The following is a 27,083-nucleotide window of genomic DNA, read 5'->3' as shown; positions in this document are numbered from 1 at the left end:
CCATCATGATTGGCTCCATAAATTCAGAGCTAGGTTTGAATGTTGCGATGATACCAGTTTGCTTGTGAGTGCCTATGCCATCTGATTTGGTGATCATACCATCGGCCACATTACAATGAATATTCAGGAGTCTCTATGGCCAAGAATTTAGGTATATTAACAGCAGTGTGTTTGATGGCTGGTTCAAGTTTTGTGTTGTTCTGGAAGCCCAATAGCTCTCCTATAGTACCCAGATCTATTGTCTCTGTAGCAGACACAATCTCTACTCTGTGAGTGACAGAATTTTGAGTTAATACTATACCTCTGGGTAACTGAGCATTTAGAGTAGAAAGATTATACTGCCCTGGAGTGATGACAATGTTTTGGTCACCAACTGCTATCTTGTTGTTGTGGTGTGTAATATTGGGGATCAAGTGCATGCCATAGAATGCTCTAAGAGCTATTGTTTTGGGATATACTATATCATCATGTAGTCTGAGCTTCAATATTGAATTTTGGCTGGTAAGATGGAATACTCCCATGATGTTTCAGATACCACAAGGCTTTTTGAAAATCTTCAATTGATGGTTTATTTAATTGGGACAGATATCTAAGAATAGATAAACACAGATGTCCACAATTAACATCTTTGAAGTTTTGAACACGTTCATTATTGTAATAAAGATGAGTTGATTTGAGATATTTTACTAAATTCTCAGGTGGAATACCTCCAAATGAATCAAATATAAATGCCTCATTGTTTGAATATTTAAGATAGCAGATCCAGATGCCCTGATTTTTGTACTTATCCAAATTTACTATCCCGCACTCTTTTTGAGTGGATGTCTTGGTAAAGCATCAGACATGTACACACCTCTAAAATTTCTGATGCCCAGTGGTTTGATTAAAGCTTCAATATCTTGGTTGGTAAGCGGCTCTTGTTTTTTTAAAAACTTATTCATGGCTCTCTTAAGGCCTTTGCCTTGTCTCTCTATGGCCAGATTATGGCGCCTTAGTTCATCTAATTCTGCCTTATTTTTTTGGCATCTATTACTGTTTTTGCTATGGCAGCTGATCCTCCTGCTAAGCTACCAACTACTCCTAGTGCTGCTAAGATAGCCGGGATACTAAATATGAAGCCTCCTTTACGCAATTTTTTCCTGGAATGCTGTATTTTTTTTTAATTGGTGGGTACTAAGTAACAATTTCATACCATGGCCCTTGGCAAGACAAGAGCTTTTTTTCTTGCGCTGCTTTTTGGTTAGAAGACTATCAATAGTCCCAAGTGATTTGAGACCTGCATATGGTATTTGATACATACCACCCTTGGCTTTCATTGTAGGTTTATTATATATATATATATATATATATATATATATTCTGGGATTGACTAGCTCAATTAAGTTGTAACCAGTTTATTTAATCTGTATCGAGTATTTTACAACCCCCATCCTAGTTTTTGTTTGGTGTTCATAGCTATGGTGGTCCCCAATGCTGCTATTCTCTCACTCAAAGAAGCATCTTTGCTTACTAATCTACCAAATGCAGCCTCTTCTAATTTTTTGTCTGCCACATGTCGCCTATCAAGATTAGCATGTGTATTGTATGCTATGTCATGGTCTCTACAAGCAGCGTCTAGAGGATTTATACCAGGGTCACCTTTTTTTAGTCTCTGGTCCAATTTGGTACCAGGACCACAATACTGATAGCCTGGAATGTGTAGCTCAAATGGCAGCTTATTTATGATGTCATTAACCAGCCCCCGACCCTCAGAGATATTCCAAAATTTAGGGGGTAGAGTATTAATAATTTTTATAAGATATCCAATCCCCTTAGTGTCATTGACTATAAAATTAGACAATTTGGTGGCTTTCATGTCCATAATTCCAACCTTTTCATTGTAAAAATTATGGTTACCGGCATTTTCTTCCCCAGCTATGACCAGCAACCTATCTACAAGTTTCCTGACATCATCAACCCAGACAAATTCTTTAGGCAGGGTGTTGTACTGTTTGATCCCGTTACCTGTCTTGATCTGTGTCCATATGGGCTTGATTAAGTTGTTGTATTTTGCTCCAATGCTAGACTTGACTCTTTTTTGTATGGGATCATTGTTCTGGTATAGAGCATCTGATTTTATTAGTATTTCTTTGTAGTGCTCATAGTCTTGATCTGTATAGCTGCCAGGCCGTTTACGAGTCATCAGTTCCCACAATCCAGATGTGCCAGGATACTTAACAAAACTGCCTCCTTCTCCAAGATGAGATTCTGAATATACTATTAGATCATCTCCCATAAATGTTACTCTGAAATTGCCAATTTTATGTATGATGCTACCATCAAGCTCTGTGCCAGCATATAAACCAAAGACCTCATCTTTGTTGTCTTTAGGTGTGCTTAAATATTTTAGAGCAAGAAGACACAATTCAATAGGATCCTGACTAGCTTCAATTCTTCGAGGAGGAACAGGACTAGGTGTATGAATACTAGAAAGTGGGGTGATTGGATAATCTAATATGTTCCTAGCAGCTACTGGTACAAGCTCTGTGATCAAATTTTGATTTTGCTCTGTAATAGTTTTGATATCTTTGCCTAGTTCACCAATAGCATCAATAATAGGCTGTTCTGTGCGCTTGTGTTGTTCATTAATACCTCGGTTCTCTGATTTCCATCCCTTAAATCTTTTTACAAGATAGTCTCTTAATTTAAGATCACCAATGATTGGCCTTTTCATGGTTATTTATATATGTCTCAATGTCTAGAAAATTGTTGGTTTTATTTCTGTATTTACCACTATTGGGTTTCCTTGTCATATCAATTGTGACAAACCCATAGCTGTCTGGCTCCAGCACCTACTGCAAAACTTAGAAAAATATTTGCAGTTCAAGTCCCCACCTACATACTCATCATGTATGTGTTTGAGGTTGGTATGGTCTTGATGAAACACACACATATAAAATTGCTGTTGTCTCGTATCAGCTGTTTTGGTATTTTAGAAAAAGTCTGTGCCAGGTAGAAGCAATCTATGTTTTTATGTCGCTCCTGTGTAAAAAAAATTCTAACCTTCTTTTGGTTATCCAGTATAATGTCATCAAACACAACAACAGAGTTATCGAGACAGCCATCGAGTGGCTTAACATCTGATTCAAGACAGTAGCTTGTTATTTCTCTTAGTCTGCTTTTCAGGATCTGGTAGTCTTTTTATAACTTCTCAGGTGTTCATAGTATCACTTTGTCTGCCTCGATCCAGCTGTGTTCTGGGAGACCTAGCCATTTGACCAGTATCTTGTTGCCTTTTCTGCGGATGACTTTTTCTATAAGATATGTGTCGGGCTGTTTAGTTTTGCCGAGTTCTTCTTCATAGAATCGGCCTTTGAGAATTTCTCCGCGATGGTCTTTTATTATATATGTGTTACGGGTCCCAGGTATAACTCGAACCACTGTAAATAATTCAGTGCTCCAGTTTCTGGTAAAGCCTTTTTCAAATACATGTTTATATTTGCTGATTCTTACTTGATCACCGACCTTGTATTTAGCTTTTCTGGTTGTTGGTTGGTATCTAGGATAGTAAACGGTGTTGATCAATTGCTGCTCGTCAGATGAAGTTACCTCAGAGGGCTTCATGTTGATTGTAGAATGGATCGAGTTGTTATATCGATCTAGAAGTTCTGGTAGGATAGTAATCCATTTATAATTACCTTGAAGGGTAAATTGTTTATACATATGACTTTTTAGGGTTCTGTTGAATCTTTCTACAATAGAGGCCTTGAGATCACTGTAACTCGAGTAATGTTGTATTGACTGCTTTTAATAAATTGTTGGAACACCAAATTATAGAATTCTTTGCCATTATCTGTTTGTAGATAGCGCGGTGATCTTCCACTCTGATTGATGATTGTCTTGAAGGCTTCTGTAACACATGTTCCAGTCTTGGATTTTATCGGCACAGCCCAGGCATATTTTGAAAATGTGTCTATGCCAGTGAGTAGAAACTTGTAGTCCTTGTTGATCTTGTCTAAGTTTTTCAGCTTACCACTTGCCATCTCAACCAAGTCAGCCTGCCACAGATCATCTATGCCTTTTGTGACTACTGGCAGTCGCTTATAGTTATGTCTGGCTGGTCTGTGTAGTTCATCAACAATGGTTTGTCTAGACATAGTATGTAAACAAGAATATTGCAGCTATGGGGTGTTCAGCAGCAGATACCACAGGATTTTCTAAATACAGTAGTGTCCCCTATTAGTATATTGAATTCAAGAGAACCATCATCTTCAGCAGAAGCTGTCTCTAATGTATCGGGGTCTGTAAAATCCTCTAACTCTACACTGGTGACCTTCGGTTTGTTGTCAGCATTGGTTATTGATAAGGTAGGGTAGTGGTGAGCCTGTGGTTGGAACCAATATTTGATCTTGATTGGTCTGAGTGTGCCCCCCAACAATACAATTGAGCAGGGGACAACATATACAGTTTGCCACCTGGTGTAAATGGTGAATCATATTCTTTGTTGGTGATACTGTTCAATTCAAGGATTACTGTATGCTTAGGATTCTCGATTAGGCCAGTTATTTCTTTTTCTGCTGTAAGAAATCTACTCATTACAGATTGAAGGTGCTTATTGATAGTCCTAACAACATCGTCGTGGCCCGGCTTGATCTTTATGTCCACAGCAAGTTTTTTGTATTGTTGCACAATCTCTTGAAGCTGTGTGGTAAAAACAGACAGAGCATTTGCTTGGTTGGATTCTATAGTCCCTAGCTGTTGTTTGATGTTGGCTACAATTTGCTGTAGATTTTGAACAACAGCCAATTTAGAACTTTGGGCTGTAAGATCGTGGACTTGTCTTCTGATATCCTCAAACAGAGCATGGAGTTCGCTAATATGTTGATTAGTTGGTAGAGTGGCTACTGTCTGAGTAAGCTGTTTGATCTCTGTCTGGATATTCTTGATATCTTCTGATGTCAGTATGCGATTCACGGCTCTTTTAATATTTTTCAGTTCCTGTGATGTAGGCAGATTGGCCACAGTATTCTGCAGACTCCAGGGCGGATTTCACAGCATCAACTCAGTAGCATCAGCTACACTACGCATAGCATCTTGGAGCAGGGCTATGTCTGCCTGAGTAGGTGTGGATTGTTGTAAGATTTCAAGCTTTGTTTGGATATCATCGATCAAGTGATGAAAATGAGATAGCTCAGATTCAGTGTTGAGGTTTTCAAGTTTGGTGATCTGTTGCTGGATACTGACAAGGGTGTCTACAATACCAGGTAAGCGGGATTCTAGAGTTTCTTGTACATTTGTCAGATCATTTTGTACTACTGCTATGGTACCCTCAAGATGGCTTATGGTACTCCGAATTTTTCCAAAATCTTCATATGTCTCGAGTTGCAGCTTGATGTTGGCAACACTACGAGTGATAGCACTCAGAGCATCAGAAGATGGTAGGTTGTCCATAAAATTCTCAAGTGTCTCGATTTTTTCTTTAACCTCGGCTATGGCATTGTTCAGAGGGTCCAGATTAGGAATCTCCAGTGATGGAATCTGTTCTTTTTAGAGTAGAAATTACTATAACTCCATTAAGCCTTGTTTCCATGATTATGAAAAACTAAATATGCTGACCAAGGCAGTAATTTATTTTATTAAAAAACATAAACTAACGTAACGTTTCAACCTTCTAGCAAGGTCTTCTTCAGACTCTGTATCAAGTACAAAAGTCTTGCTTTTTGTACTTGATACAGAGTCTGAAGAAGACCTTGCTAGAAGGTTGAAACGTTACGTTAGTTTATGTTTTTTAATAAAATAAATTACTGCCTTGGTCAGCATATTTAGTTTTTAGAAATTACTAGATCAAAATCTTCTTGTGACTTTATGCTTTTAACAATTGTTTGGAGCTGTGTCTGGACACTACCAATCTGCTCTTCTAGTTGCTGTTTCAATTGCTCAGAGTTGGTAGCCTGAGTCTTAAATTTGGTTTGAAGAACTGCTATAGCCTCCTCTAAACTCTGAAAATTATCGAGTGTGGCCAAGTCAGTATATTTTTGAAGCAGCAATTTGAGTTCTGAGTCAATTTTAAGAAGAGGGTCCATGCATTGTGATTGTAAATTGGTAATCTCGAGTTGAAGACTGGCATTGAGTGTAGTTTGTAGAGCTTGTAAATCACTTCTTAATTTTTTGACTCTGACATCAAGCATCAGAATCTCGTCACTGTGATCTTCGCGCCTTGCATGCCCAAAAATATCATTTGGCATTTTGCTTTAGTAGTTATTTATTATAGAGTATTTGATTCTTAATTCTATAAATAGAGTTATAAGCTTGTCGTAGTGTCCCGGGACCTCAATATATAAGCAGTCACCGGCAGAGATATCATACACAGTACCAGAAACCATGTCCGAGTGCTTTATCCTGTAAATATTTTTGCCTACTGAAACCTTGACATTACCCTCGGGGGTTGTAACAAATTGTAATTGGCCACCTACAGGTAACTGGTAGTGGTTTAAGTTATTGTTAAATATGTACAATGGTCTACCTGTTTTGTCATCAACATCTGTAAGTATGTTGTTCAGATGAATAATTAACAAACCACTTAGTTTAGTTAGCATAGATTGTATATCAGGAAAAGGTGCTGGTGTTGCCAGGTCCATAATAGCTTGTTCTTTGAACCCAAATAAGTTCATCGGCATGTTTATTTATTTCAAATCATGCTCTGTGATTGGGCATTGATTGCCACTTATCAAATCACAATGACCCCATGGTAAAGTATGTATACCACATGATAAAATGCATCTCTTATCGTCATGTGGGTCCAGAGCAATTTTTCTTATAACATTTGTGGTCAACAAGTGATCTTTACTCTGGATTCTGCATTCTGATGTTCTGATTGAACTCTGTGATTTGAGACAATCTTCATAATCTTTAAATTGGAGCTCTTTGTCCACAGTTACTCTACCAATGCCATTGGCTTTTTTGGCAACAGCACCACTACATGTTTCAAAGCTGTACATTTTGGCACTTAACCCAGCAAATCCTACAATAACATCGCCAAGTGTCTCGTCTTTTAACTTGCCAGGCACCTTTTTGTTGTGGGGTTGAATCTTTGGATGTTCACTGGTATCGAAATATTTAAGCAATGCAGGCTGTGATATATCTTGATAGACATCTTCTGTCTGAATATCAAGGATAAAGCTATCTGTGTCCATGTACATCAGTTTTACACGAACACCATAAAAAGGCTTCAGCACATCATAATAGAGCTTTAGCATGTGTAATTTGGCCAATTCTAATATCACAGCCCCTACATAAATAGGCTTATCAAACTTAATCTTTGTTTTTTTTTCATATTAAAAAGTGCCAGATTATCATCATAAATTCTTCTGTAATTGAAGTTGGGCTTTGCTACCAATGTTTTGCTCCGGTTGGGGTCAGTAACTAATTTAACATGAGTATGTTTTCTGACATTTTCTATGGTTTTACCATACACTGAATTGACCATCAATTTGAACAAGGTCTTATCAAATTGGGTTACAGCAAGTGTTCGATGCTCGATGTTTATATCGATGTATTGCTTCAACCATGTTGAGTGCTTAAACCTCAAGACTTTGCCAACCTTGGTCACTTGAACACCGTGATGCATCAGGAACTGGAGGTTTTTGTAGTATATGACATAATCCTGTTTTGGTTTTAGAGTCATCATTAGTTTCTTTTGCTTAGAGCCAGGTGAACACTCGACCTCAGGAATTGGTAGCATATCAGAAAACTGGTTGTGTAAATTATCAGGAATTGTCAGATCAAGCTCTAAGAATAGACCATAGTCACTGTCATCAAAGTCCTGAAGATCTTCAATGTTGAAATCTTCGACCCACTCAAGCCCTGCATATGGCAGTTTATCCATCATAGCATAGCCATACAGGGTGTTGGCATCCACATAAAGTATATAGTTTGATGGCCGTACTGGATCATAATCGGGAATATATTTGTTGTTGGCTCTGGCATATCTCTGAGAGCATTGCACCATGCCTCCTCGTATACATTGTTCCATAAACAGATGCATGTCCTGATCCTGGATCAGATCCAATTGCATTTTAGTATTCAAAAACATGGCAGACCATGCTATGCCCGGAGCACTGTAGAAATAAATTGGATCCAGCTTATAATTTTCCATCGATGATTTTCTAAATGCCTGAAGTATATCGGCTAAGAGAGTCACATCAAGTTTCAAGTATGCCTTATGATAATCACCAAGTGTCTGGCATTTTAAGTTGGTCCACATCAACTGGGCATGGTGATAATCATCATCAGTGATTCCGGATGCCCTGAGTTTACTGTAGAACTCTTGTTGTGATGGCAGAGCACACTCATCAAATTTAGAAAAATCAGTAACATAGTCATATGGGTATACACCCTTACGCCTAATTAATTTCAGGTTATGATTTGGAAACATAGCACATGTGATTTTGAATTGTTCATCAGATAATTGATTGGCCAGAGTAGCCAGGCCAGCCGATAGAATTCTGTATGAATGAAGAAATCTTAAGTGTATAGGCTTACCATCAACACTAATTATCTTGCTAATAGCAATATATTTTTCATCGTTTTCTGCTAAAATATTTAAATTCTGCTTGTCAAACCCCTCGTACCTGATCAGATGATGAAAATCATAATTGGATACCCCGTGACAAAATATCGGGACCAATTTTGGTCTCTGGATCTTAATATTGAAGCTATTACACAGGGCTATTTTGAATTTACCATCTGTTTGGGAATGGTGATGCACCTTGATATTTGTATCTGAAAATTCAGAATCACATTCCGAGCATTTTTCTGCATTGTTGAAATCTTCGATCTGATCCTCTGTTAAAGGCATCATAGGTTTTGATTTTAACAATACATTAGATGCTATGCAACGGCACTCATTTTCTATTTTATGTGCAAATTCTTTGATGGCATCTGGTCCCATGTATAAATATTTTTTACTAACAACACCATCCTGTACAACCACATAATAAAAACTAGAAGGTTCATGTAGCTGGTATGATGTACTTGAAGATTCATCAGGATCTGGGCTGCAGAATGAAAGCGATTTGAGGTTTGATTCAAAATCACAGACTATATATGCTGGGTGCCATAACAATGCTTCAAATGTTTTGAATTTGGCATTTTCATTTGGTTTAGGCATAACCATATGAACAGGTTTATGGTTGCCACAGTATTTCAGATGCTCAACTAACTTGTTTTTAGCAATTTCTGTATTCTTCTTATAAACACTATTTACCATTTTTCGACCATCAAATACAGTCAAACATCTTCGACACAACTTGTATATTGTGTTGTATTTGCCTTGTTGTTTTCTGACTAAAGCTTAAAGACTGTGTATCAGAGTGTAATGGTATGTGCCATCCCCTTCAATTAAGAGCAGATCAATCGGGACAGCAAAATCATTATCAAGTGTACTGATTCTGAGAGGATCTATCAAGCAATTGCCACGACCAGTAGAACAAATAAATACATTAATTGATAATGGCCTACCATTGATATCTCTGGCCTTTTTTTTTTTTTCAAATTTATCAATATTCTGAACAGACATTGGATATTCTAAGCCCTCCATAGCATCATCAAAATCATGTTCATGCTGTTTATAATAACTTATTCGCTCTAGATTATTTAAAACTGGAAACAAAGCTGCCAATATACTCCACAAGAAGCATTTTTGATCATTATTTTCTAGGTTGACCACGGCTTTTTTGTTTTTGATATTGGCAGGTAATGGCTGATATGTAGAACCTTGTAGTGGTCTGAATTCAGAAATATTAATATAGAGCTTGTGTGGAGATCCCCATAGGCTCCAACCCGATTCCTTAGCAGCAAACTCAGAGTGTTTGATAAGCAATTGGTCTATCAACCTGCTTAGCATTTTGTCTGAGTTTATATTTGAGTATACAGGTACAGTTTCTGTTATGTGGGACTGTGTAAATTTTGTGCCATTTGCTTTCTTATATTGAGTATACAATTTGAGGGATAGCTTATAAGAGCCATTTTGTGCATTTAGAATAGCCTGCACATCAGAATTTATAGTGTTCAAAAAATTCTTAATGTCACATTTTGGCTCTGATACAAAACAGTAATCACTAAATTGACCATTAAAACTGCTATGGATGAGTGCATTGCGTGGCTGCTTTGCTGGTCTAGCATTATCGGATGTTTCAAGCTTCCTTTTTAGACCAGCTGAAGATGTAGATGGCTGTGATGAAGTAGAAGGCTGTACATAACAAGTACCTATATGTTTATATGTGAAGTATTCCATGCTATATTTTCTATGGCATTTTGGGCATATTTTTGTGGGTGTTCTGCATTTTTCTGGATCACAATTCCGTTGGTGCTTAGCCCAATTAGAGCTAGATATATTCTTATTGCATTGATTACAATATTTCTGATTTGGCATTTTTGTTGTTGGTTTATTATATAAGATTTCTTGGGGCCCAAATCAAAACTCTATACTTAATACAAAATATCAGTTGGGTTCAGCAATGTGCTTTGTATACTTAGTGTGTATACTTAGTGTGTATACTTAGTGTGTTAATATTTTTGGCTTTGGTATTTTTTGTTGTTGGTTTCTTATATAAGATTTCTTGGGGTTCAAATCAAAACTCTATAGTTAATACAAAATATCAGTTGGGTTCTGCAGTGTGCTAAAGAAAAATTGGAAAAACCCACAGGTGTGTCAAGTAGACCAGAAGTAGATAACATATGTGGGTGTGGGTGTGTGTGGGTGTGTGTGGGTGTGCGTGGGTGTGTGTGGGTGTGCGTGGGTGGGTGTAGCTTTTATGAGCATCTTGGCCTAGCTTTAAGTGCAGCAAAAACAATATCAAGAGGGCCATATTTTTTACGACCCTATGGACAACAATCTGACAGATGCAGCTTTTGTAAGTGTAGCCCAATCAATCTGAGGGGGCTCGTATTTTCTCAGGGAATCCATGAAGGCTTTTTTTTACTAAATGCCTGGTTTCAACAGAGTAGCACACTTGAGCAATAAGCTCATATGAACATCTTGACATACTTTTAAGTGTAGCCTAATCAGTCTGAGGGGGGCTCGTACTTTCTCGCCCCAGTAATAGGTCAAATAATACTACTTCGAGAGGGCCATGGCAGAACTGGCACATAATTTTGGTCTTCCTTTCCATATCTTGGACTCCACCTGTCTCACTGAATCGAGCCACAGTGTTATTCACACACGTCTTACTGACCTGTAATCCACTTGCAATATCGCAACTGGATCTTCCGCACTTATGCATGCCTATAATTTGCCACTTTATGTTCTCTGGCACAGACTACTTGCCCATTTTGTCGCGTGCACAAAAACACAGACCTTGCTACGCACCATTCTCCAGAAGAAGTGATCAACGGAAATGTCAACAGCAAGTCAGCCAGCGTTGCTTGGGCTGCCATCTGTCAGAGGTATATGCAACTTCTCTATGCCAAACACTTTCGTCTCATTTTTGCCTTTGTTACTGACCAAAAGTTCGAAACACAAACACGGTGCATGCCTGTCTTTGTTTGTTACGCCCTTAGAATGGATCGCACCCCTTATCGCAACGCTACAAGTCACATGAGCAACCTCACTATGTTTTCCAAATCTTTTGTATTTAAGCAGTATTGAAAATCAGTGCTGGTGCAACACACTCGCCTTCCCCCCTTTTTCTATTTCGTTCGCAAAGATGAAGAAGTGCTGTACTTTAAAAGAATTGTGAAATCGTACGAAATGGCATATTTTCACTAATTATGCTTCGATTTTCATGATTCAAAGACCAACAGGTGCTATTTCAGCCCTTCTTGTCCATCAAAATACCAAAAACATGTTTCTACACATTAATATACGGCCACAATGACTTCCTACCACATTTTACACGTGGCCTTGAACTTTTGTTAAGGACTGTATAGTCCGATTACTTGCAGAACATCTCCAGCGAAGTACCCGAGTCTAGCGAGCGATCCTAGTCTAGAGAAGTGCATTTCAATCGCTGGCCGGGGCCCGGTACTGGTCCCTGGCGTCACATTACACCGGGTCATGATAGGCTCTCCTTAAGTTTGCGACTTGCAGCCCGAGCTGAGATCCACCTGGAAACATGGGGTTTCGTTCGGGGTTCACCAGCGACAAGAGGAATTTTTTTGTCGCCAGTGCTTGTGAGAATTCAAAGCCGCTTAGAGGGGACTGGAACCCTCCTCCCAAACTGGAATTATAATCGTGGGGCCACTCTGGAGTCAAGGCCGGAAGGGTGAACCGACTTGTACACACACACACACACACACATACCATCTCTTCAAGGATTGTCTGTCTCCTTGTTGTCATAGTTCCTGAACGCAGGAATGTATTTCTGAAAGGCAGTCAATATGAACTGTACAGCCTGTAGGAGTATTTAGGGGTGGCTACGAAAAGAAAGAATGCAAAAGAGAGTGAGAGATAAAAGAAAGAAGAACAGGGTTAAAGAAACAAAAGAAAGAGAAAAAGAGAGCCGAAGGGAAACATAGATAGATAGATAGATAGATAGAGAGAGAGAGAGAGAAAGAGAGAAAGATAGATAGATAAACAGAAAGAGAGAGAAAAATTGAAACAATAGAAAGGAAGAAAGAGAAATGTAGTAAATGAGAGAGACGGAAGAGAAACAGAGAGAGGGAGAGAAAGAGAGATGGGAGAAGGGGTGTATATATATATATATATATATATATATATATATATATATATATATATATATATATATATATACAGGGTTATTCAAAAAGAATTGTACAAAAGTAAAGTTGATTTATTTTTAAGTGAAAAGAGATACAACAGCATGAGAAAGAAGAATGAAAGGTTGTAAATTTACCTGGGTAATTACAAATGTTGGATATGAGCACCCTGGGTAACACGGCAGATGACAAAACGATAATCCACTTCTTGCCAGACGCGTTCCAACGTATCCTCGGTTATCAGCTCCACTGCATGAGAGATGCGCTGCTTTAAATTATCTGGTCATGGGATAGTGGAGGAACGTACACAGTGTCTTTGTGGTGGTCGTTTCTTGAATTTTGCACGAAAGTGTCTCTGAACTGTAACAACTGCCCCTGTTCATGCAAATTCCATTATGCAATATGCTTGCTCTACCTTCGTTGTTGCCATTTTAGCTATCAACAACAAGTAGCGCCTCTAGCGGATTTTACGTCAACTACAACCACAGGCTATAAATTTACAACCTTCCTTTCTTCTTTCCCACCAGAATTGCTTTTGTATCTCTTTTCACTTAAAAATAAATTAACCTTACTTTTGTACCATTCTTTTTTAATAACGCTGTGTATATATATATATACACATATATATATATATATATATATATATATATATATATATATATATATATGTGTGACAGTCAGATTTACCGTCATTATTATTATCATTATTATTCATGTATGTAGCGGTAAAAAGACGTGTTGATTCAAAGTGTTAAGTGTTTTAATTTGTAAGATTACATATTTGATTTTTGCCAAGCCGACGGGAGGAACGAGACATTGGCTTGTGTTAAGGGTGAGCACCTGAAGGGTCACGCTATGCGTCTAAAGCTTAGGAAATTCGACCGTAATGACAAACATTTAAATATCTCGGTTTCCAACGGTCCGATTCATGTGAAACTTATACCAGCGCAGCGGCATATGTGCAAGGACAGATGTGTGGAGTTTCGTCACGATCAAGCGACAATTACGGACGCCAGATCAAATCGGTTCTAATTGATCAGTTTGTGGACAGCGATTGCAATTGAGCTATGGGCGACAGCCAGGCGGAAGCTTAATCCGCGCAAGTCAACTTCGGACACGGTACGTCCTAGTTTGGAGACAATAGAGCAAAGTGGACTGACCTCTTCGGAAGCGTCGCTTCAACGATCGCCTAGCGTCGTTTTTCAAAATCTAAATAAAACGAAGGACATGGTTTTTCGATACACAGTCTTACCGCGATCCTTGTAGCGAGAGGAGCTCCGTGCTACCTCTCCATATACAGTTTTGCCGCGATTCTTGGAACGAGAGCACTTTCGTGCTACCTTTCGTGTACAGTGGACTTTGTTGTGTTGTGCGAACACCAGTGTGTGTGATAGGCAGTAAGTCTACACGAGTGCGCCTACCTCAACCGCTGGGGGGAGTTGAAGCGAAACCGTGTTTCCGTGATTACCTTACGCCATTTATAATTTTTGAGAAACGAGGAACACCGGAAACTATGGCGGGCTAGAGGAAGAAGAGAGATGGGGGCGTTACGTCGATTCGCCCGATGTCAGAAGAAGCTACGCCGATGATGCCTATCCGCCGCCATGAAGAGAGAGAGAACGTCGAACGCCGCCCTATTGATACGCCGACGACGCCTACCATCCGCCACGTTGACGCCCCGACGACGCCTACCAGCCGCGACGGAGAGACGTAGAGAGAGATGTTGACGCCCCGACGACGCCGACGACGCCTACCATCCGCCACGTTGACGCCCCGACGACGCCTACCAGCCGCGACAGAGAGACGTAGAGAGAGATGTTGACGCCCCGACGACGCCGACGACGCCTACCATCCGCCACGTTGACGCCCCGACGACGCCTACCAACCGCGACAGAGAGACGTAGAGAGAGATGTTGACGCCCCGACGACGCCGACGACGCCCGCTCAGATGCGACGTCCGAACCGCGCCATACCACGGAGATCCACCGATCCCGAGAGGAAGAAGAGCCGGGGAACTAGGTGTTTGAACCCTCTTTGCATCTTCATCGTCACGACCCAGGAAACTTTTCGCGTGGATACTATGTGTTTTCAATCGCCCATAAAGACGCCAGGATGCACCCCGGAAGCTGAGAGATGGTAAAGTATTCATCTGTGTGAACCTTAACACGTTACGGCCCGATTGATTTAGAGAACGCCCTTGAAATTCGTCGACATTTTGAAAACGCCCACTCAACTCGAACTTCATACCAAACTCCCGTCGCGCTTGTCATTTGTAATCTATTCGTCTCAGGTCAATTTTTCTTATTCCTTGTGATATTTTTTTATGATCTTAAATTCATTGTTGTTTGTGCTCCTTTGTATTTGTTTAAAGTGCGTACTATTAGAGTAAAGCGCCGCCCGCTTAATTGCATATTCTACTTGAGGTTTGTTCATTTTTATGTGTCAGCGCTGTGTCGCTGCTAGCTATGTCCGGTCGCATATGTGATTATTTGTTAAAGTATTTGCCTGGTAATGTGAATTGCTCGTCGCGGCGAAGTGTTTAAGTCCCGCCTGCTAGAGAGTATATGTTTGCGCCACTCAACGGAGGTTATTTGTTATGTTTGGAACCACGTGAGGTCTTGTAAAAGGAAAACGTCCGCCCACGTGAATGTAATTGCCGTTGAGACGCCTTTGTTTATACTGGTCAAGTAATGTATGGTCACCGCGCCGACTAGTTTCTTTTTTAAAAACAAAAGGTGAACTTAAGTAAGGGCTGGCTAGGATTTAAGTAGCACTGGAGCAAAATCACAAATGACCTGATTAGACAAAAAGTAAGATAAAATTAATTGAGAATGCAATAATTAGGGCTTGTCGTCATAAAACCTGTACATGTCATGTATAATTTCTCGTGTCGATGACCCCATGAGGATTGAATCTGAGAGAGAATGTGAGAGTGCAAGTGTGGGGACCTGTAATAATTCCATTTTTTGTTGGTTATGAATAGAATATACTTTTTATTTTCATGTTAATTTTGGGCTATATCATTTTCGTATGCATGTCGCTACCCGTGATTTTCAGGTATGCAGCTAGCCGCTTCCCGGCTACAGGTAAAGAGGTGGTAATTTGGAAGTACATATGTCTTTGTTTTTATTCGATATGGCTTATTACTATGCACTGTTGGTCACCGGTTCCTACACACGAACTTAACCTGGACCGTAACGCTATTTCGCTTGTCCGAGGGAGATTTTGCCGCCTCTATCTAGGTAGTGGTAGCATTTGTTTTCCCGGACAAGGGAGGGCGTAGCATACATATATATATATATATATATATATATATATATATATATATATATATAGAGAGAGAGAGAGAGAGAGAGAGAGAGAGAGAGAGAGAGAGAGAGAGAGTGATTGTCTCCTCTCTGAAAGAAAGGAAGAGTGAAGAAAAGTGAAAGAGGAGAGAAGAGAGAGAGCACTCTCTGTCCGTCTCTATATCATCTATTTATCAATCAATCTTTCCCCTTCTTCTTTCTTTCTGTATATCCTTTCTCTCTCTTAGCTCAATTTCTAGGCTGTTCGTGGAAAAAGCACTTAAGTCACAAAATGCAATATGACAACAGACATTTTTTTATGTTTATTCTTTTTAATAGCAAACATTGCAGACATTGTATACATGTTGGATCACCAGAACCTTTACACATGCTAAATATAAAATTACACTTGCAATAATATCTATAATTGATTCAGTGCTACTTAAATGAAGGTAACAGTCGCAGTTTGTGATTTAAGTGCCTTTTTCCGAAACACCCTAGATTTGTTGGCGCGAATCAGAATGCGAAAAACGCCAGAGAAAACAGACCGCCGTCAAAGCAGGTCTGCCTGCCCAGACTAGCAGACAGGTTGCAGTCTCGGTAACAGATAAATAATCAATCCTTTTGACTGCTTTCGCCAAACGCATCCTGTGATCGGGGACTACCTACATACGAACACAACACACTATCCTGAAGACACAAAAAAAAGCACCGTGGTTAAAAGTCCAAACAATTAATCATTATTAATTTGTGTAGATCGCATTCATTTGCTTCAGAATAGTAACTTCTTCACTGTTAACAATCCGAACAATCAATATATGAAACAGCTCAATAGATTATTATTTACTTACAAAACGAAATTCCACAACAATTACCTTCCTTGTATTCTGATAAACAAACAGTGAACCTTCTTCCTTATTTTCACATGTCGTTTGCTCAACAATCACATTATGGCATGTGTTATTATCATACACAGATACGTTACCAAGAGTTAAAAAAAAAATCAACAAGATTGGGAGATATGGGTCAAACAAAAATTTACATATATGGGTCATTCATACAAAAATGTACTAAATTTAAACAATAAGACTCCATGGTTTTGTACATTTAATATACCCAGAAAGTTTTTAGTTTTAATACTAAGACTGATATCAGGTCTCACACGTTCAAATCACCATTTGCATAAAATTAATTTAGTTAATTCACCTATGTGCAAGTACAATAGACCAGGAAGATGCTCATCATGTTATATTTCAATGTCCACTTATAGCAATCAAAGGAAGATCTTATTCAAGAATCTAATAAATAAAGGAATACCTCTCCCAACCTCTTTATCCTTTTTAATATCGTCACCAGATGTAACAATTGTATTTATATTTTTTAGATTTTTTGATGATACATATGAAAATTGTAAATATTCAAAATTTGTAATTTGATATAGTCACCAGAAATAACAATTGTATTTACACTGCCTTCCAAAAGTTAAGCACACAATGTAAATTTTCGAAAGCGTATTTTAATTTCAGTGGCGGAAAATCGCTGCGGATGTAGATGTCAGTTTTTATGTGTAGCTTCGTTTTTGTAAGTAGAGAGTGAATCATCTGTACCTAGGTGCTTAATCTGTGCTCTTGAAATAGCATAACAGCGAGAATTTCGTGCAAGAATCATCACACTTTCGTTGAAGACGCCAGCATTCTGAAGGGTTTGAGGTGCATTTAAAGCTGATACGAAGTGCTTATAACTTTTGTAGGATAATTTTTGATACTATTCGTGTTTCTATGGCTGAAAGAAGACGAATAACAGATAGTGAGCACTGGCGTGCTGTCGGACGCATTGAAGCAGGACAGTCAAAAAAAGATGTCGCCATTTTCTTTGGCGTTGATTATTCGGTAATTTCTCGATTATGGAAACAATTCTAAACCAGTCAAACAGTTGTCCGGAGACCTGTGCCCGGTCGTCCAAGGGTTACCGTCCCCTCTGATGATCGATATATTGCTATAGTAACCAAGCGGAATCGACGAGCGACCTCCAAAACTGTTACATCCATGGTTGCAGCGGCACTTCGTAAGACAATATCTGCCAGTACTGTGAGCCGAAGGCTCTACATGAAGGGATTGTACGCCCGAGTACTACGTGTTTGTGTTGCACTAACCGTCCAAGCCAGTGGGGCAAGATTAAAGTGTTGTCGTCAACATGTCAATTGAACTGTCTCAGATTGGTGCAACGTCCTGTTCACGGACGAGTCCATATTTATCCTGGAATCAGATGATAAGCGTGTAAGGATCTGGAGAGAACGAGACAATCGCACCGAGCTGCACATCTTTAAAGGCGGTTCTGTGACGGCTGCGCGGTATCGGGATGAAGTACTATACCCCATTGTGAGACTCTACGTTGCAGCAGTTGGTCCTGATTTCCTCCTTATGGACGATAATGCCCGTCCCCATCAAGCCAACATAGTTGACGAGTACCTGGAAAGTGAGGGCATTTCTCGTATGGAGTGGCCGGCGTATTCCCCCGACCTTAATCCCATTCAAAACTTTTGGGATGCCCTCTGGCGTGCTGTCCTTGCACGTTTACTTCCTCCAGCCAGTCTCAGAGTTTGAAACTGCCCATTGCTCGCATCTGCGATGGTTGATCACCTCATTGAAAGCATGGAAAATCGTTGTAAAGTTTGTGTGAAGGTCCGAGATGGTCACATACCATATTAATGTAAGTTTTGTTTTGATCACACATCATATTACTGTAAGTTTTGTTTGGTTTGTTTGCCTTTAAACATCATTATGTTAATGACCCAAATGTGACGTCATCATATAACTTATGAAATATAAATATTTTTTTTCATCTTTGTACACAATTCTTGTTTTCTTGAATGCATAAACACATTTGCTACCTTCATGTGCAATTTTGTGTTAATCAAAGCTTTACTTTTCCATATTTGTTGATTTTACCATCGCGTGCTTAACTTCTGGAAGCGTGTTTATTGTCAGTTTTAGATTTTGTAGATATATGAAAACTGTATATATTCAAAATTTGTAATTTGATATAACAGTATCATGTTACATGCATGACTTTTTTAATACACTTGGTGTAGAGCTGGTATAACAGCTAAAAACCAATAAAGTATGAATGAATGAATCTTATTTTCACATGGCGTTTCCTCAACAAATGTTTGAGTTCCTCTTTTCTTTGATATATACGTGTTTTGCTTCTTTTATTATTGTTTACTACTTTCAATATTTTAATCGCAACTGCATAATTTTACAGTTTAGTTTCGTAAATGTGAGATACGTTCTTGTACATAAGCAAAGTTTAATTGTTAGTAAATCAAAAAAACATATTCATAAGTTTCTAATGATCAAAAGTACCGTAAAAAGCAGAAAACTTTTATTTGTATTTGTATTTGTGTACTTTATGCATCTGCCGATAAATGTAGTGAGTTTGCAACCTCTCTCTGCTCTGCAACCCTCCAGAAGTTACTTCTACCGTTATGCCTCCAACAGAACCTACCACCCCCCTTGAAATGAACTCCACTGCTCTAGGGCATGTCCTCCGTCACCCTCTCGCCGATGACAAAAGAACCGGCTGCTCCCTGGGTCTCAAAATAGCAAATGTAAACGTCAGGTCATTATTCCCCAAACTTCAGGAAATATGCATCGAAATTACAGAGAAACAGATTGACATTCTTGTTATAACAGAAACGTGGTTAACTTGCAATATAACGAATAATGCATTGAAAATTCCAGGTTATGACTTAATACGCTCTGATCGTCATTACAGCATGGGTGGGGGTGTCTGCATATACGCACGGGAGGGACTAAAACTGCATCCGTTGTCTTTCGAAATTGAAGGAGAGTTTGACGTTGAGTACCTTGCAGCTACGGTTGAAATAAAAAAGGAACGTCTCGGTATTTGTGCCGTATACAGGCCTAAGCGTATTCCATATACACAGTTGTCAATTTTAGAAGATATATTGACCGAAATGTATCCCTTAGTTAATGACCTTATTATAGCTGGAGATTTCAACATTAATTTCTTACATCCAGACTGTGCTGACGTAATTTACATTCAAAATTTGTTTAATCAATTTCAATTAACGCAAATAATCAATAAACCAACCAGAATAACCTCCACGACTAAGTCATTAATTGATCTGACGTTTGTCAGCAACATGCAAAATATAATCCAACATGGTGTCGGTGAGCCAGTCAGCAACAGCGATCATAGAATGACCCACGTTGTACTTGCGTATACCAAACCAGAAAGCGTGAACAGAATTATATACCACAGAAAATACGGTGATATTGATTATGATAAATTCGTGAAGGACGCAGAAAAAATTAACTGGGGAAAAATATATAACACCGATAACTTGGATATGAAAGTAGAGTATTTCAATGTCAACTTACTTGATCTCTTTGACAAGCACGCGCCAGTTCGTAAAACACGAGTTCGTAACAAACGTATGCCGTGGATTACATCGAATGTGAAGCTGTTGATGAAACTAAGGGACAATGCGTTTCGTAAATTCAAGCGAATCGGAACTGAATCTGCATGGAAAGAATACAAAGAATTGAGAAATTTCACGACATCTGTTATTCGGCAAGAAAAAAAGTGTTATTTTGAGCATAACATCAATAAAACACCAAGACAACCAAAGCATTTATGGAAGCAGCTGAAATCTGTAGGCATTGGCTCAAATAAAAATGATCTCCCCTCCACGTTTGACAATGCGAACGAGATAAATGAACACTTTATTAATTCAATTGATAGTCTAAATATCGACCAACGTCTGATATCTCAAGAATGTTTAAAATTTAGTAACCAAAAGTTTAATAATATGCTTCCCGAATTTGCTCTTAAAAAAGTGGATGGTTATACTGTAAGAAAATGTTTGTACGAAATCAAGTCTACTGCTATTGGTGCAGATGGAATATCAACTACAATGCTGAAGTTATCGCTACCTTTTATTTTGCCTATTATCACACATATTATTAACTTTTCGCTCGAGAAATCCGTATTTCCCAGGAAATGGAAAGAAGCTTTGATAACACCACTCCCTAAGACGACCCGACCAACTAATGTAAACGACCTTCGACCTATTAGTGTTCTGCCCGTGTGTTCAAAACTACTAGAAAAAATAATCTATAAACAGACATTTAGCTTCGTTGCCCAAAACAATATTCTTCCACCCTCACAGTCAGGATTTCGGCCGGCACACAGCACTGCTACGGCTTTGCTGAAGTCACAAATGACATCCTCCAGGCTATGGATAAGAAATTCCTCACTGCATTAATATTATTGGACCTGTCCAAAGCATTTGATACGGTACAACATAAATTACTGCTCAGTAAACTGAAATATTACAGTTTTTCACAATCTACCCTTAAATGGTATTTTTCATATCTAAGTAACCGAAATCAACGTGTAAAACTGTCGCCTACATTATTATCTAATAATTTATATATTTCATCTGGTGTTCCACAAGGATCTATACTAGGTCCCTTATTGTTTACGATTTATATTGCAGACCTACCCTCAGTTGTCAAATACTGTAACGTACATTCATATGCTGATGACACTCAACTAACCAAATCATTCAATCCAACAGAAATTGCCATAAGTATTGAATACATAAGTAATGATTTGGGTGCGATAAAAACATGGTGTGATGCAAAGGCCTTAAAATTAATGCTAATAAGTCATGTTATACATTTATTGGAACTCGAAATGCTATTGGTTCGGTCGAGCACACTAATACAACAATTAAAATAAATGATGATGTCATACCTAGAGCTCAAGTAGTTAAAAGTCTTGGACTGATATTTGACACTCGTCTATCATGGAATGAGCATATTAGCCGCCAAATCAATAAATCATTTGGAACACTTAGATTCTTGTTTAAATTTAACAAACTATTATCTTCAGAAGTCAAGCAGCGATTAGTTGAAACACTTATATATCCATTTCTCGACTATTGTGACGTAGTGTACTCTGGTAGAATAAATAAAACTTTACAAGCAAAGATTCAAAAATGCCAAAATGCGTGCATGCGGTTCATATTTTGCATCCCGAGACGTGAACATATTTTACCTTCCATAAATAATAAGAATATCCTCAATATGTACCGTAGGCGGCTACTGCATACATATTGCCTTATACATAAAATTATTACATCTGGCAAGCCGTCGTATCTGGCAGACATGTTGATCCCTCGCACCAGTATTCACAGCCACCATACAAGAAATAATTTCAAATTTAACCTTCCACTCTGCGACACACAGGCATATCAGTCGTCGTTTTCATATTCTGCTGCAAAAATATGGAGTGCCCTACCTAAGACCATGTCGAGCATATCTAAAATAGAATCTTTCCGAAACGAAGTAAAGAATTTTCTTTTGGCAGAGCAGAGATTGTGTTCAAATACTATGATGTAACTTGTATGTTTATGTTATGTATTTTGTCTACATGTTATTATTTTTACTTATTTTTCATTCATTTTATTTTATTTTTATGTAGTTATCTTTCACAATTTTTGTATCATTTTATTCATACAATTATTACTATTATTTTATCAATAGATTTTGTAACTAAATCATACAGTTTATTGTACACTGTATTAATACTGTAATAACAAAAGAAATGTAAATTTAAATGTAATCGATGACACGGGTTAGGTGGCAGAACAGCCTCAGGCTGAACCTCGCCCACGTAAATAAAGAATTTGAATTTGAATTTGAATTTTGAACAATCACATTATGTGGCATGTGTTCTTTGGAATAATTTTCGCACCTATTTCTCTTCTATCCGCAATAGAGAAGTTATTAATTAAGCTTTACTGGGTAAAGAATAATGCATAAATAAATGTCTGATGAAGAGAGAGTGTGTTTTCCCGAAACGTTCCATCAAAAACATGTTTAAATCAAGGTTATTAGAAAAATATGGTTTAAATGTTTGTAACAACCGTAAACTAGAAGAACAATGCTATAATGCAAGCAATACGTACATGCAGGAAGAATAATGTCAAAAACAACTGTTTATTATGCACGACAAGACAAAACAAGATAAAAATATGCTACTTACTTCGATCCATACACGAAGCATACAGCTTCCTGGCTTTCTTGATGGCAATATTCTCGTCATCCGCCGACGGTTTATCGATAAGTTCTGGAATAGACAGACAAGAAAATTTAAATATAGATGACTGAATAATATCAGATTGTGGGAGAAGATAATACACATCGAAAAGCTTTGACGATGAGACAGGAAAACAAATGCAATTCTCAAGATAATAGAAAAATAAGAATGAGAAATCTTGCTAAAAAAAACATGCTACCAGGTTCTAACTAGGGATGGTCAAACTCGGATAAAATTTTATTCGGATATCGGATAATTTTCTACCGGGTTTTAAAATATTCGGATGTTGGATATTCTGATACCCAGATGTATGGATTATCAGTACTGCCCGAATATGCGAATGTGTTCATTATCCGGACTGTGTATTCGTGTATCCGTTTTACGGGCTATCAACATATTCTTTTATTAATTTTCGTATTTCTCTGTACGGATATTCCATAAATCATTCAACAAATCTGTACTATTCGGATATGCGGATTATCCGTTGCTTCCAAAACGGATATTGGATAATATGTAATTCAGATACCCGTTATCGTAATTTTTTTGCCATCCCTAGTTCAAACACTAGGTAAAATATAAGTGTTTCATCATATATTTCGTCGTATTTTTGTCTATTTTTCCATATCGTATTTTATCCTCATCACCGCGATATATCCAAGAAGGGGAAAAGTCACTTAAAATAGAAAGAAGTAAAGATTTTACAAAATCCAGGAGTGGGAGGGGAGGGGGGGATAACACTGAAAAATTTACAAATCTATAAACTGGACCAACAGAAACACATGAATGGAAATTCCTATAAACTTGGCGAGAGGGAGGGGTGATGTAACACATGAAGTCATGAAATGGAGATTGGAGAGACAAATATGAATCTGGTGACTAAAGATGATAGAAAAAATTGAAAATTGTAGCTAGCGCAAAACTCATGTTCTGGGTTAAGTGGAAAGGGGGATGCGACACACCGAGAATCATTGTTAATTACCTCTGTTACCGGATGGATAGCCAGCGGCGGGAAGCGTGATGGATAAATGATAGGGGCGGGACAGGCTGGGGTGTAAAATCATTCGAGTCAAAACCGAAATGAGTCTGTGTGTTAAAGGGGGGGAATGGGTCAGGGTGCAAATGCCTGTTCAACGTACCAGATGCCGGAAAGCGACGGGATAATTAGCGATCTGGTTGAGCGAATCGCTGCCGATCGAAGATTCGCCAACCGTTTTTTTCACTTTTCACGGTCTGGCGCTGTCGCGAACGCGTTTTGCGCGTCCGGAAGGGTAGTGCGTAATGAAGAGAGCTTTGCCTGCGCTACGTGCATAACCACGCTCTGTTTTCTACTGGCCAAATTGCAAAAAGAAGAAAAATGTTGCGTTCGAGTGAGCGCCGTTCCTTCTATCGCTCCTGTGTTTCCAGTATTGGTTCTAAGCCTACATAATATAACCAGAAGCTGTGACTGTCTTCTACACTAACAAATAACAAAGAATTCTTTCTTTTTTATTGCACATATGCAGTGATGTGCCGTAGACTATAAGTTTACGTCTACATGCGTTGTCTACACGTAATCTACGCGTAGATTACATTGGGTTGTAGTTTGCATAGACTACGTAGACAATCTAAAGTGCATTAAAATTAATTTTCAAGGCTTTCATGAAAGGAAATTGACATTTTCAACTATATTGGTTCCTAACGAAATGAAAAGAATCCTATTTACAACAAATTTCTCTTCTCTTCTATTATCAGCTATGGAAGAAGATGGCAGTCGTGAGGCAAAAGTTGTCTTTTCCCCATAAAACACTAGAATATTTCCTGTATTAGGTTTCTTCCTAGGTGAGAAATTGTTCGAATTTGGAAGAAAGAGTATGAAAATTTCTTCTCGCACTTCAGCAACTGATACGCAGTCTAATTTTCGTATAATTCCACGGCGCCCTTTGCTAAGTTATCACCTTTCGCCATGTTGTTTACATAGATTACGTAATCTAAGTGTATAAAATAGTCTACGTGTAGAATGTAGACTATCGTTGTTTACACGTAGACGCACATTACTGCACATATGTTTGTAAATTAACAGGGACCCGCTGAGTTCAAGAACGCTGTATCAATGTGGATGTTTTAAAGTTGTTGATCTCGATTCGTTTTTGTTTGGTAGAAAGATCTTGATTCATGTAATGTCTTGCGCTGAAAAAGCAACCGAATTTGTAACGGATTAATAATACCTTAAAAGTACAAACTGAATTTTTAAAATTCTTGCAAGGTAACCTGTATATTATTACGGAAAACCCAGATTGCATATCGTGAACTATATACTCGATATAATGTATAGTTGCAAAGCGCAATATTCTCTACCTACCCTTATGACTGACTACCATGTAACAATCCATTGTACATTTCACTCTTGTTGAATTCATTACAGTAATCTGTGATTGGATATAATGAGTTACTTGCAATGCACTTTACAAGTAGCAGTTAAACCTTTGAGTAACTATAACAGCAAATAACTAAATTAAGAGTTACTTTTCCTTGCGTTCTCTCATAAAATACAATTTCCTTTAAAAAATAAATTGCAATATCTTGAATCATTTTTTGTGGTAGCTTGTTTTTCCATATAAAATATAATTTAAACTGATTTCTAGTTTTTGCGAATGCGATTGCTGTGGGTTTTTGGGTGGTATATTTTCATCATATTTCAACTTTAGGTCACTAGTTGGCCAAAACGGGGTTCATATTTGTGTTGTTTCTAATCTTTCCATAAATATTTTTCTCCCCAAAAAATATATTGTGCCGATAATCAAGAAGTTACTCTCTTTAAAAGTAACTAATTTGTATGATTCGACTCGGCCAGTGTGTTGCCTCGGTTACTGTGAATGTGAATTCCCTGTTTTATTCAGACTTATATATGTTATATATAATTATGCATTAACAGTTTTCCAAATGGTCAGGCAATTTACGCGATTTAGCATCAGGTATTAATATTGTAAGTACTTTTTCTGATTCACAATGGCAGTGAGGTAAAGTTGTTTTTTTTAAAAAAAAAACCTCCCGTAACGTACACAAACAACGAAACAACTACAGGTAAGTGCTGAAGCTTGTTTTGCATTTAAAAAACCGAAACACGCCGGTGGATGTTGGTAAGGGAGGCGGAGGGGGTGGAGGGCAGGAAAGTTACGATTCGTGTACTACAATAGCAAGGGAAAATATTGTAGAAACAAATTCATATGGATTTTACCTACAGATATGCTTTGATGGAAGCTTTTAGGAACTTACAGTTTTGAATGCAGTAACATATCACGCTAGGTAAAGTGATCAAATAGCTTGTTGCTGTTTTCTAATGGGTGACGTCAGAGGATGACCTGTTCCTTAGCTTACACCAGGGGCAGGTCGTATTTATGGAGTTCATGGTCAATAATCCACTTATGCTCATATGAAATCGAAAATAAAGGATTCCCGAATAACAATATTTATAAAAGTAGCTGGGGAGGTTAAGAGGAGTGGGTGATGCGGCCAATATAACAATATCACGTCGCACGAGAGAGCTAGATCTGGCTCCCAAAAAGCGGAGTTGGCAACAGTGATCGGCAGCTGCCGCAGCGAGAAAGACCTAGGGAAAATTGTCCCTCTCCCCCTTAATAATTCATGCGCTGTCATTTTGATTTTTTTTTTTTACTTCAGCGTGTAAAAACATGCATCAGAAATAACACGAAGGAGTTTCGATTAAGTGATCTGTTTGATACCTGTGTGTGGTGACAAATTACAAAAAAGACAAAGTGATACTTGTACATGTTTGTGGAAAATAAATAAGGCGAATGCAATTTCTGTTTAAATAGTGGACTTAAGTGTGAACTTGCCCGCCCCAGTGGCGGAGTGGTTAGCACATCGCGCTACGACGCCAAGGGTCCCGGGTTCGAATCCTGGCCTGGGCATGGATGTTTGTCCATTAATCAATTTCATCATATCATCACTCATCCCATCTTCGTAAAT

At 38.4% G+C, this 27,083-nt stretch overlaps 1 protein-coding gene across 1 annotated transcript in view; it reads right to left on the bottom strand.

The window, feature by feature from the left end:
• Window positions 1-27,083, bottom strand: part of LOC145996321 (neprilysin-1-like) — a 201,206-nt gene that overhangs the window by 117,131 nt on the left and 56,992 nt on the right. The window contains exon 4 of the mRNA XM_083132753.1: window positions 23,064-23,147. Coding sequence (XP_082988879.1) covers window positions 23,064-23,147 — 84 coding nt within the window. The remainder of the gene's footprint in view (window positions 1-23,063; window positions 23,148-27,083) is intronic.

This window comes from Lepisma saccharinum, chromosome 12 (assembly GCF_977018435.1).
Source record: "Lepisma saccharinum chromosome 12, izLepSacc3.1, whole genome shotgun sequence".
In the NCBI taxonomy this organism is placed as follows: Eukaryota; Metazoa; Arthropoda; class Insecta; order Zygentoma; family Lepismatidae; genus Lepisma; species Lepisma saccharinum.
This window is presented reverse-complemented; position numbering and strand designations above follow the sequence as displayed.